Source organism: Cebus imitator, unplaced genomic scaffold (assembly GCF_001604975.1).
Source record: "Cebus imitator isolate Cc_AM_T3 unplaced genomic scaffold, Cebus_imitator-1.0 Scaffold70, whole genome shotgun sequence".
NCBI classification, from domain to species: domain Eukaryota; kingdom Metazoa; phylum Chordata; class Mammalia; order Primates; family Cebidae; genus Cebus; species Cebus imitator.
This window is the reverse complement of record NW_016107385.1, coordinates 3,488,024-3,500,278: the sequence shown is the minus strand read 5'-3', so window position 1 is coordinate 3,500,278 and position 12,255 is coordinate 3,488,024. Positions and strand designations below refer to the sequence as shown.

Sequence of the window (12,255 nt, the reverse complement as noted above, 5' to 3'; positions counted from 1 at the left end):
TTTGCTCTTGTTGCCCAGGCTGGAGTGCAATGGTGCAATATTGGCTCACTGCAACCTCTGCCTCCCAGGTTCATGTGATTCTCCTGCCTCAGCCTCCCAAGTAGCTGGGATTACAGGCGCCTGCCACCACGCCTGGCTAAATTTTTGTATTTTTAGTGGAGACAGGATTTCACCATGTTGGCCAGGCTAGTAGCAAACTCCTGACCTCAGGTGATTCGCCCACCTCAGCCTCCCAAACTGCTGGGATTAGAGACCTGAGCTACCGTGCCTGGCAGGAGCCTTCATTCTAGAGCCCACATTGAGGCTCTGCTTCTTTGTGGTGAGCAGACTTGACTCACCCCTTGCCCTCCTGACGATGCAGGGCTGCCTTTGGATTAGAACTAGCTCTGAGGAGAGAACTGAATTGTGAACTATACTACTTTAAACATTCTGAATGTTTCTTGCTTTGGAGAAGTGATTTGTTTTCTTCCTAGGCTTTTTTTTTCTGAGAGCCACATTTTGCTAATCCAAACTAACATAGTTATATAATCCTAGCACTTTGGGAGGCTGAGGTGGGCAGATCACTTGAGGCCAGTAGTTTGAGACCAGCCTGGCCAACATGGTGAAACCCCATCTCTACCAAAAAAACACAAAAAATTAGTTGGGCATGGCAGCATGAGTCTGTAGTCGTAGCCACGCGGGAGGCTGAGGCATGAGAATTGACTGAACCCAGAAGGCGGAGGTTGTAGTGAGCCGAGATCACACCACTGCACTCCAGCCTGGGAGACAGAGTGAGACTCTGTCTCAAAAAATAAAAAAATTTTTAAAAAGAAGTATTCCACATGGACCTTGCTTCTGAGTGTATAATAGAAATGAGAAGGGGAAGCCGTGCATACAGTGTGCTTAACAGCAATATACAGCAATATACAGGTGAATGAGAAGAGAAGAAAGCAGTCACTGTGATTGTAGGTCAATATGACAGGGAACCGTGGACCTGCTGATAAGTTGCCTGTCTGTATTCAAAAAGGAGGAGAAGAATGAGGAAGGATTTGGACTGGTGACAGAGAGCTGACAATGGCCAAGGCATATTGGGGGTCACTGAGCAGGCTAGTCGGGTTCCGCTGAAGAGGAGCATTGGAAGTCAGGTTGAAAACACATGGTGAAGCCTGCTGGGCAGGAGCTTAGCAGGTGTGTGACAAGGGTCTGCAGACAGTTTGACAAAGAAAATGGCTGTTGTGACCGTGATATGTGAAGGGTGATTGTACTATAGAGTACAGGACACAGCCACTTACAGACCTTTTTTCCCGTTTAAATACACAGGCTTAGCTTTAGCTCATAGGATTGTTGCAGCAAGTAAAGGCATACTTGTATAGAAAGTGCTTGGAGTGTAGTAAGTGCTCAGTAATTGTTAGTTTACTTGCCTTTTCTCCTACTGCAGGAATCTCAGCTTTCGTTTATTGGCTCTTCCAGGAAATATGAAGTATGATAGCCTCGCACGGTGTTTTTAACCCTTTGCAAACTTACCACATCCTTGGAAAACAGCAGTCATGCCAGTAGTCAAGGCTGCCACGGCAGGGTCTCACCCATGGCTAGGACATTGCATATACTCAACCAGGTTTCTCTTCAAACCTGCACTGAGCAGAGGGCAAGAGGGGTGAGGAGGACAGGGCGGGTAGAGCAACACAGGAAAAATCAGCAGTGCTTGGCAACTGGAAATGGAAATCAAGGAGAAGGAGTAGTTCAGAGAGTATCTACAGTTCCATTGTGGATGAGGAGAGAGACATGTCTGCCCACCAAGCACTTAAAATTCTTTTTTAAGAAAGTAAAACCGGTACATATGAAATAATTAAAGAATCATATTAGACAATGTGTTATCATATGTAAGTGGATTTGGCTCATATAAACATTTTTGTGTGTGTGTGGTTGAGGCTTTACTTGAATCAGGTAGGCCTAAGTCGGGCCATGCTGCAGGAGCAAGGCCTGTAAACCGGTCAATGCTGCTCTTTCACGTAGCACTGGACAGCTCAGGGCTGAGCTCCACAGGTGAGGGGCTAGGCAGTCCCCTCAAAGCAGACATAACCACTAACAGGAAGGAAGCTCAGGCTGGCTTTAGTGCAGGGAAGGGTAATGTTGGGAGGGGGGTGTTCATGAAGGAAAGTGGGTAGCTGAGGCTTTAAAGGGCCTGCATGGGACAGGGGCTTAGGGGACGTGAAGAAGGCCAATAAAGTCTCAGGGGTAAAGAAGGGAATCAAAAGGAGAAAGGAACGAGGAGACAGGTGCTGGGGTGCTCTCCACAACCTGGGCAGCAGGCTGAGTATGGGCTCCTCATTCCCATCTCCTCGCCTTCAAGGAGGTTCACTTTTGTCCAGGGATTCATCACTGAAGAGGGATTTGAGCTGTATCCTTGGAGTGACACAGGGCTTGGAGAGCAGGGGGTGGCCATTGCCAGCATAAGGAGAACTGCATGAGTATAGACACAAGATAGAGAGTGGGCAGCCTTGTACCCTCTGGCCCAACTTGTTGGAGAGTAGCAGGAGCACAAAATTGAGAAGGAAACATCTTATCACAAGTGATGTCCCAAGAAAGAAGAAAAGAAAAACCTGTTTGTGGCTAGTAAGTTATAGGTCTCATCCTGTAACCTTGGTGTCCCAGATCGTAAAATGTGTGCTCTATATAGAGTGTCAAGATGAACATTTTACTCTCTATGGATGAAGTAACACGGAGAGGGCTGGGTAGGTATCATTTTCTCTTAAAAATCCATCCCTCTTACTGAAAGGACAGTTGACAGGAAGAGTAAGCAAACAAGCCAAGAAGAAGTTAGCAAGGAGTGGCAGGGAGGAATTGGCCACCACTTCTCCTCCAGCTTAGACTCTGGTCCCCAAGACCACAGGCTCCAAGGAAGCTGACACGGCACTGGTGCTTATGTTCTTGTCTCTCGCCATCCCCACAGGAATCTCCACCAGCAGTCCTCTGCAGACGTCTCTTGTTCGGCCTGCTGGCCTTGCTGACTTTGGACCTTCAAGCGCCTCTTCTCCTTTGAGTTCCCCTTTGAGCAAAGGAAACAATGTTCCTGGGACTCCTAAAAACCTCCACATGACCAGCAGCCTAGCCCCAGACTCTCTGGTCCGGAAACAGGGCAAAGGCAACCCCTCTGGAGGACGGTAACCATCTGGGCCCTCCGACTTCCTTCAACCAAACCAGGACTAGAGTCCTGACCTGCCAGTGGTCTTTGGATGGCTTGTGCTGTGCAGCATCTTCCATTCCCAAGTCAGAAGTGGAAATGTCCAGCAAGGGAAGGACAGGCCGGTGGATGGTGTGAGCACTTTTATCACCTGTGTCTCATCAGGAGCATCTGGGGTGCCTATAGGAGGAAGGCACAGGGCAGGGATCAGCCCCACTGCATCTCAAGTGAACTGTATAGCCAAGTCTTAAACCTCTCACGGGGCAAGCCTGACATAGACCCCCTTTAGATGCTCAGGCACACTGTTTCCATCCCCATTCCACTCTTTGGCTGTAACACATCCCCTGCCAAGTCTGCGCAGGTGCTGTGAAGAGCCTTCCATGGTGGAGATTTCTCTTATGATTGTGATTTCTCATAGGGCTAGTAAGGGAGGAGATTGTGTACCTGGTGTCCACAGTCTTCAGGCAGCTCCCCAGATCTCTGAACCCCATTTGCCAGAGTGTCATCACTGAAGAGAGCAGTGACTGCGAGAGGTGATGGAGGCTGCTAAGTGTGACAGAGGAAGTGTATCCACAGGCAGTTGTGTTCCCAGCATTTCCTCCCCTGTCCTGCATGGTTCACACCAAGAGAACCTTCAGATCCTACCAGCAACAGTAGCACCTTCCACCCAGGGGACTCCCAGAAGCCAGTAAAGAGACCAGGAGCCACCTCAATCAGCAGGACAGCCTCACTGCCCCTCTTCCAGACTCCTTTGCTCATCCCGAATGCACAGTCTCCCCACCCATGCCCTTCAGCCCCCTGCTTGGCTGTATGCACTGTCTGTATTGCACTGAGAGAGGAAGGGACAGCAGGAGTGAGGCGGAGGGAGGGGGCAGGCTCAGTACAGGCCCTCCCAGCCCGGCCAGCCTGAGCTTGCTGCCCTTCAGCAGAGGCAGAAGGGCAGTGTTTGCATGGGAGATGTTTCTGCCTGTTCCCACCTGATGTCCCTGGTGGAGCAGGCACTTCCAGGCAGGCCAGCCTCTAATTTGCACACCTGAAAATCGCGGAATTGAGTTTAGATAGATTGATTTTTAAAACTTTTTTTTGGAGTAGGGGGTATAGGGGAATCATTTAATTTAAATCATTAAGATTCCCCTGCTCAAACCCAGACTCCTGTGTACAGATGCTATTTAGAGGGAATCAGAAAAATGCCAAGCCTTTTTTCTCTTTGAATGTGCTGTCTATTTTTATAACTGAACTTGTACATATGTATAAAGAGAGACACATCTTCCTTTTACTAACTGGATAAAAAAAAAATCTTAAATAAAATGGAGTGAGATAATTTTATGTAAATTGAGGTGTCTGTGGTCTTTGCAGCTGCCTCTCCTTGGAGGCAAACTAGAGCCCTTGGTGGATGTGGCAGGATACAGGGAAAGCAGAACCCTCCCCTATGATCAGAGAGGATAGGGGTTAGTGGGACAAGGAGTGGACTGTGGGTGTTTCCTCAGTAGCAGAATTGATTGAGTTTATGAATTTGCTTCTGGCATCAGAAAGGAGGCTTGACCAAGTGTCTGGCATGCAGCAGTCAAGGCCCTCGCCCCCAGGGGTGGGTTCTTTATGACTCAGGACCTACACCCCAGGACTTAGGTGTGGGCAGCTTGACCTGAGTGCCATCAAGCAGACGTACATAATGGTCATCTTAATAGTGACAGTGTGGCCGGGTGCTGTGGCTCATGCCTGTAATCCCAGCACTTTGGGAGGCCAAGGTGGGTGGATCACACGAGGTCAGGAGTTCGAGACCAGCCTGACCAACATGGAGAAACCCCATCTCTACTAAAAATACAAAATGAGCTGGGCATGGTGGCGCATGCCTGTAATCCCAGCTACTTGGGAGGCTGAGGCAGGAGAATCGCTTGAGCCCAGGAGGCAGAAGTTGAGGTGAGCCAAGATCACACCATTGCACTCCAGCCTGGGCAACAAGAGTAAAACTCCATCTCAAAAAAAAATAGTGACAGTGTTCTCTAAGCTGTACTCATAAAAATCATGAAAGAAAATGGCAAAGTATATTCCTAAGGATCCCAAAGACACCCAGGCTATGAAAACTTAGCTTGGTGATAGTTGGGAAAAGAGCACTAGTTCCCAGTCTGGCCTGGCAGCCATTGTTTGATTGGGCAAAACACTGATATGCTCTTGTATTACCTTTGAGCAGGGCTCGTGCTATTCCCAAGTGTGCTGGCTGTGTGGCCTCCCTATCCTTGCTCACCCTGCATGCTGTTGGTCAAGGTGGGCTGTCTCCTGGGCAGCTGATGGTCACCACAGTCAGAGGGATCAGCCTTCATTTTATTTATATCAAGTAGCATTATTAGATACTCTTGGGTCTTATTTATCTTGCTGGTGAACTTGACCAAGACTTCACACAAAATAAACCAACATCAGAACCAAGCAGCTCTGCCTTTACATGCTATGTAAAGATTTTTCATCAGAAAAATATAATTTGAAAAAAAAGAAAAAAGAAAAATATAATTTGAAACTTGAATGGTCCTTTAAGGCAGCGCTTCTCCAATATTATTGTGCATACAAATCACCTTGAGATCTTAAAATGCAGATTCTGTTTCAGAAGGTCTGGATTGAGGCTTGAGACTGCGTTTCTGACAAGATCCCAGGCGATGGCCATGCTGCTAGTCCTTAGACTACACCTGGAATGGCAAGGCCCTAGGGCGCCCTCCCGCCCTGCCAAGCAGAAAAATACGTGCTTTATCTGCCCCGACCCCAGCCAGGAAGTCCTGTGCACGAAATACTACTTTATTTTTGCTCTTACCAAACTTAATTTACCTGATGACAAAAAATGAAATTCTAGCATTTCTAGGAAAATTCAATCCCATATGTGTTTTCTTCATTTTTTTGCTTTTCATTTACAAATTGTTCATAATTTTCTTCACCATCCTGGGTAGCACCTCTGTTGGGCATGTTGGATATGAGAGAAGGCCTTGCATTTGCTACTGTCCCTCTCCTGTATGGCCTCCACAAAGATGCAACATATCATTGAGATTCTGTGACCCCCTGGACTCAGTGCTTCCTGTGCAGTATGTCTTTTTACTGTGACCACCAGACTCCTGGGTCAGTCAGCTTTCTCAGCTAATTCCTGAGCCCCTCTCGGGGGGCATGGAGACCATTTGGCTACTCTCCCACACTTCTCTGAGACTACCAGAGAGTAACAAAACCCTGCAACTGGGGAAGCAGCCGTGTTTTATCGTAGGTACCCAATTCAGTCATTCACATGGTGCACATTCAGGCCACTTAGATGGTAAGGGTCTGGGTAGAGAAGGCAAGTTGTGTTCTAGAGAAAGCAGAGACCACTGGCTGTCGTGAAATTGTGTGTCCAAGAACTAAGGAGGGCCACTTCCTCATTGAGGGACCTTGAGGAAGCTGGGTGCCTCCCTTATCAGGCCTCTGGCCTCTTCCTGCAACCTCATTCCTTTCTTGCTTCAGGTGCTGGGACTTAGCTGGCTTCCCTTTCGTCTTCAAAACTGCCACACCACCCACTCTGTCACTCCAGTTTCCCCCCCACCAAGCCCCCCATGGCAAGCTGCTGGGGGATGGGCTCCTGGTTCTTCCTAGCTACTGCCAGAAATGAGCATCTTGCTTTTCTTTTTTTTTTAATTAGGGATTTTCTTGCTCATCAAAAGAAGGACACCAGGCAAAAACAATACTATACACGGAGAATTACAAAGCTTAAGAAATACTTCACAGTTCTCAGAGTCCCTGCCTACAGTTCCTGGCACCTTCGGTGAGAGAAGCAAGGATTGCTGAGGGACAGGCTTCCTGACTCTTACCTCCTTCCCAGAGAGCTGAGTTCTTCCTTCCAGAAAGGCAGATGGAATGTGCATCTGTGAGTGCCCACAAGGGCTCTGCCTCTTCTCTCCTGCCCCTTGAGATTTATTTGTTGTCAAAGCTGAAGAATGAATGTCTGGCCAAAGGACTGGGGAGGCCCCTCTGGGTCTGACTTGGACTAGGGATTGGGTTGCAACAGCCTCAGGGGAAGAAGGAAGGGAGCACAAGGATTCAAAGTTGCAGGAGGCAGGGAGTTTTCTAAGCTTGCCCAGCTGATGGCCCCCTAAAGCAGCTCTCTGGGAGAGAATGCCTGGCCTCAGCTCAGAATGTTCCACCCTCCTACCACCACCAGCACATCACCACAAACCCCACCCCCCAGCTGTTCCTGGCTCCCAGAGAAGAAGAAAGGACCTCCCCTCCCATTTCCCAGGTGAGAGATAGAAGACCCATGCAGCTCCATGCCATGCACCCTTGAAAAGATGGTGCCAGTTACCTGGGGATGTCTGAGCAGAGCGGTGGGGAGAGTTCAAGTCCAGTGGATTGTCATGCAGTTCAGTTTCAGCAGCCTTGGTTTGCCTTCAGCCCAATGGAACTGGGAAGAGCAGCATAAACTCTTATCTAAATTTTTTCTGAATGCCTAAGTCTTTCAGAGGGCTGACATTTTAACCTGATATTTTAAGCATCAGAATTTGGCTTGGTTAGAACTCTCTTTAAAGGATACTATGTCACTGCATGATTAAACAGAACATACTGAACATACCTTAACCTTTCAAGGGCTTGGGGTCATGTGGGCATCTGGTGCTCTCAGGCCTGCTGAGAGGTGACTGCTGTTTCCCCCATACTAAATCATGCCAATAGCTACACTGCCACAATTCTTTTTTTGTTGTTTTGTTTTGTGAGACAGGATTTTGCTCTGTCACCCAGGCTGGAGTGCAGCGATGCAATGACAGCTTACTGCAGCATCGACCTCCCAGGCTCAAGTGATCCTACCTGCTCAGCCTCCCATAGTGCTGGGATTCCAGGCGGCAGCCACCACACCCAGCCACCCTTATCAGGGTGCCTCCCTTATCAGGCCTCTGGCCTCTTAAGTTTTGAATAGTTCTTAAGTTTTGAATGGTACCTGTGCCAGCTGCCTCAGCGTTTTTGTAATTTGAGGTAGCTCCTGCCCTTAAAAAAAAAAAAAATCATTGGGCGTGGTGGCTCATGCCTGTAATCCCACCACTTTGGGAGGCCAAGGCAGGCCAATCAGGAGATCAGGAGATCAAGACCATCCTGGCCAACATGGTGAAACCCTGTCTCTACTAAAATACAAAAATTAGCTGGGTGTGGTGGTGCACAGCTGTAGTCCCATCTACTTGGGAGTCTGAGACCGGAGAATTGCTTTAACCTGGAGGGCGGAGGCTGCAGTGAGCCGAGATCATCCCTAGGCTGGTCATCCCTAGGGAGTAATTGTGAGGTCCGCTACTTGGGTTATAAGACCCCTGACCAATTAAAATCATTGTTCATACTGGCTAGGGTAACTCAGGATGCTGTAACAGAGACCCCAAAAAGCAATGGTTCAAATAAGATATAAATTCTTCTCTCTCACACATAAGAGTTTGAATTTGGATCTACTCTACATGATAATTGAACATCCCAGATCTTTCCATCTTGATTCTCTGCTATTTCCATGTTTTTGTCCTCATCTGCATGGTGATTGCTGATTTAGAGACATGTCCTATGGGGCAGGACACAGTGGCTCACGCCTGTAATCCCAACACTTTGGGAGGCCAAGGCAGGCGGATCACCTGAGGTCAGGAGTTTGAGACCAGCTTTGCCAACATGGTGAACCCCATCTCTACTAAACATACAAAAATGTGCTGGGCATGGTGGCTGGTACCTGTAATCCCAGCTACTTGGGAAGCTGAGGCAGAAGAATCACTTGAACCCAGGAGGCAGAGGTTGCAGTGAGCTGAGATCGCACCACTGCACTCCGGACTGGGCGGCAGAGGAAGACTCCATCTCAAAAAAAAATTAGCCGGGTGTGGTGGCATATGCCTGTAATCCCAGCTACTTGGGAGGCTGAGGCAGGAGAATCACTTGAACCCAAAAGGTGGAGGTTGCAGTGAGCCAAGATCGCATCACCAAGCTCCAGCGTGGGCAACAGAGCAAGACTCCATCAAAAAAAAAAGAAATGTCCTATTGGAGGGGAAGATTGGGGAGGGGATTCACCTACTGTAGTGTCTTAAGACTTAGACCCTCCACTCATAAACCAGGAGTAAAAATAAATAAATAATAAGAAAAGTAATTACAAAAGAAGAGAACAGATTTGGATGGACAGCCAATAGTCCTATAACACAACACTCCAATGGAAAGTGGACAAAAACACCTATTAAAGATTTGTTTTACACTTTCTTTGTGCCAAGCACTGTACATAAATAGAAAATATACACACATGCAAATGGGTAATAGTCATGGGAAATGTTCAGCCATATGAGGGCTCTACAGAGAAACAACCAAGGCTGGGCGCGGTGGCTCAAGCCTGTAATCCCAGCACTTTGGGAGGCCGAGGCGGGTGGATCACGAGGTCAAGAGATCGAGACCATCCTGGTCAACATGGTGAAACTCCGTCTCTACTAAAAATACAAAAAAAAACATTAGCTGGGCATGGTGGCGCATGCCTGTAATCCCAGCTACTCAGGAGGCTAAGGCAGGAGAATTGCCTGAACCCAGGAGGCGGAGGTTGCGGTGAGCCGAGATCGTGCCATTGCACTCCAGCCTGGGTAACATGAGTGAAACTCCGTCTCAAAAAAAAAAAAAGGAAACAACCAAAAGGATATAGATATATGAAAGGGGGATATATTGGGGGAGTAGGCTCACATGATAATCCCACGATAGACTCTGCAAGGTGGAGAACCAGAGAAGCTGGCAGCATGGCTCATCCAAGTCTGAAAGCCTTAGAATCAGGGAAGCCAGTGCAGTAATCTGATCCTGAACACCTGAAAACCTAGGGAGCCTCTGGTGTAAGTCCCAGTGTCCGAAGCCCAGAGAACCCGGAGTCCTGATGTCCAGGGGCGGGAGAAGAAGGGTGTCCCCGCTCTAGAAGAGAGGGATTTGCCTTTCCTCTGCTTTTTTGTTCTATGCGGGCCCCATACCTTAATCCAGGCAAGTTGACACCTAAAATTAACCATCACATCAACCTCATTAATAAACAAACACAAAATAAAACGAGATTTCTAGCATTTCCTGTCATGTTTGGTGAAATTTGTTTTCACATAACAATTGCCAGAGTTGGCTAAGCTATAATAAAATGAAACATTGTAGTTTAAGCTTCAAGACTCGTGTGTGTGCCCTCTGAATATGTGGCATGAAGCATGGCTCCAGCCAGTGGGCGGGGAGGGGGGGAGCCTCGGTCTTGGAAGAGGTGGTCCTAGGGCTGTCCCTTTACCTCCAGTGACACCTGCCCCTGGTGGGCCTCATCCTGGTGGGCCTCATCCAGCATCCAGACCTCAAAGTTGACCTCAAGGAGAATGATCTGAACAAAATGCTGTTCTACCATAACCCCAGCTTCATGGCCAATGAACCCCTCGAGGATTGGCACGGTGGGAGCTGAGGGCCAGGAGCAGTGAGGACCTGGCTGGCTGAACCACGCCTACAGAGATCAATGAGTGAGGCTCAGCCTAGACAAGCATCTGCAAGCAAGTTATTAGAGGTGGCAATGGAAAATGTTCCAAAACTATCAATAAACATTTTATATCCATGTCCTAAAACACGGGACTTTATTTTCTTCCTAGTTATAGAAAGTGATATTATAATATCATTATCACTCAAAAAGGCAAAGAATGCATAGCTCTTCCCAAAAAGACAATAGCAAGTGATAAGGATATAGAGAAATTGGAGTCATTCATTGCTGGTGGGAACATAAAGTAGTGCAGGTACTTTGGAAACAGTTTGGCAATTCCTCAAAAAGTTAAAACATATAGATACTAAGATGGTTAATTTTGTCCACTTGGTTGGGCCACATAGTATGCAGATATATCTTAAACATCCTGGGTGTGTCTGTGAGGATGTTCTTGGACGGCATTAACGTTTACATCTGTGGGCTGAGTAAAGTGGCTTTCCCTCCCTAATGCGGGCAGGCCTCATCCAATCAGTTGAAGGCCTGAACAAAACAAAAAGGCTGTCCTTCCCCTAGTAAGAGAGAATTCCTCCTACCTGACTGAGACTTGGCTTCTTCCTGCCTTTGGACTTGCACTGAAACAATGGCTCTTTCTGGATTTCAAGCCTGCTGGCCTCTGGACTAGAACTGCACCATCAGCTCTCCTGGATCTCCAGCTCGCTCATTATAAGAAGTCTCTACTTCGTATCTACATCCTGTTGGTTTTGTTTCTTTGGAGAACTCTAAGATAGTTTGTCATGTGACTCAAGAATTCTACTCCTAAGTACATACCCAAGAGAAATGAAAAAAGAGCTACACATAAACCTGTACGCAGGCCAGGTGCGGTGGCTTATGCCTGTAATCCTGGCACTCTGGGATACTGAGGTGGGTGGATCACCTGAGGTAAGGAGTTTGAAACCAGCCTGATCAACATGTGAAACCCCGTCTCTACTAAAAATACAAAAATTACCCAGGCGTGGTTGTGGATGCCTATAATCCCAACAACTCCGGAGGCTGAAGCAGGAGAATCACTTGAACCTAGGAGGCGGAGATTGCATTGAGCTGAGATCCCACCACTGCACTCCATCCTGGGCAACAAAGTGAGACTCCTATCTCTAAGACAGAAAGCACAGGTGCGGTGGCTCACGCCTATAATCCCAGCACTTTGGGAGGCCAAGGCAGGCAGATCACGAGGTCAGGAAATCTTGGCCAATATGGTGAAACCCCATCTCTACTAAAAATACAAAAATTAGCTGGGCTTGGTGGCGCACACCTGTAGTCCCAGCTACTCGGGAGGCTGAGGTAGAAGAATTGCTTGAACCTGGGAGGCAGAGGTTTCAGGGAGCCGAGATCGGGCCACTGTACTCCAGCCTTCCAGCCTGGAGCATCCACAGATCGAGATTCCATCTCAAAAAAAACAAAAAAGAATTCAAGGCCGGGCGCGGTGGCTCAAGCCTGTAATCCCAGCACTTTGGGAGGCCGAGGCGGGTGGATCACGAGGTCAAGAGATCGAGACCATCCTGGTCAACACGGTGAAACCCCGTCTCTACTAAAACTACAAAAAATTAGCTGGGCATGGTGGTGCGTGCCTGTAATCCCAGCTACTCAGGAGGCTGAGGCAGGAGAATTGCCTGAACCCAGGAGGCGG

General features: G+C 48.1%; 1 protein-coding gene across 3 annotated transcripts in view; it reads left to right on the top strand.

The window, feature by feature from the left end:
* Positions 1–4,492, top strand: part of INO80 (INO80 complex ATPase subunit) — a 131,931-nt gene extending 127,439 nt beyond the window's left edge. For all 3 annotated transcript variants that reach the window (XM_017530985.2, XM_017530984.2, XM_037739439.1), the window contains exon 36: positions 2,930–4,492. In XM_017530985.2, the coding sequence (XP_017386474.1) occupies positions 2,930–3,144 (215 nt within the window). In that variant the 3' untranslated portion in view covers positions 3,145–4,492. The remainder of the gene's footprint in view (positions 1–2,929) is intronic.
* Positions 4,493–12,255: the final 7,763 nt, after the last annotated feature.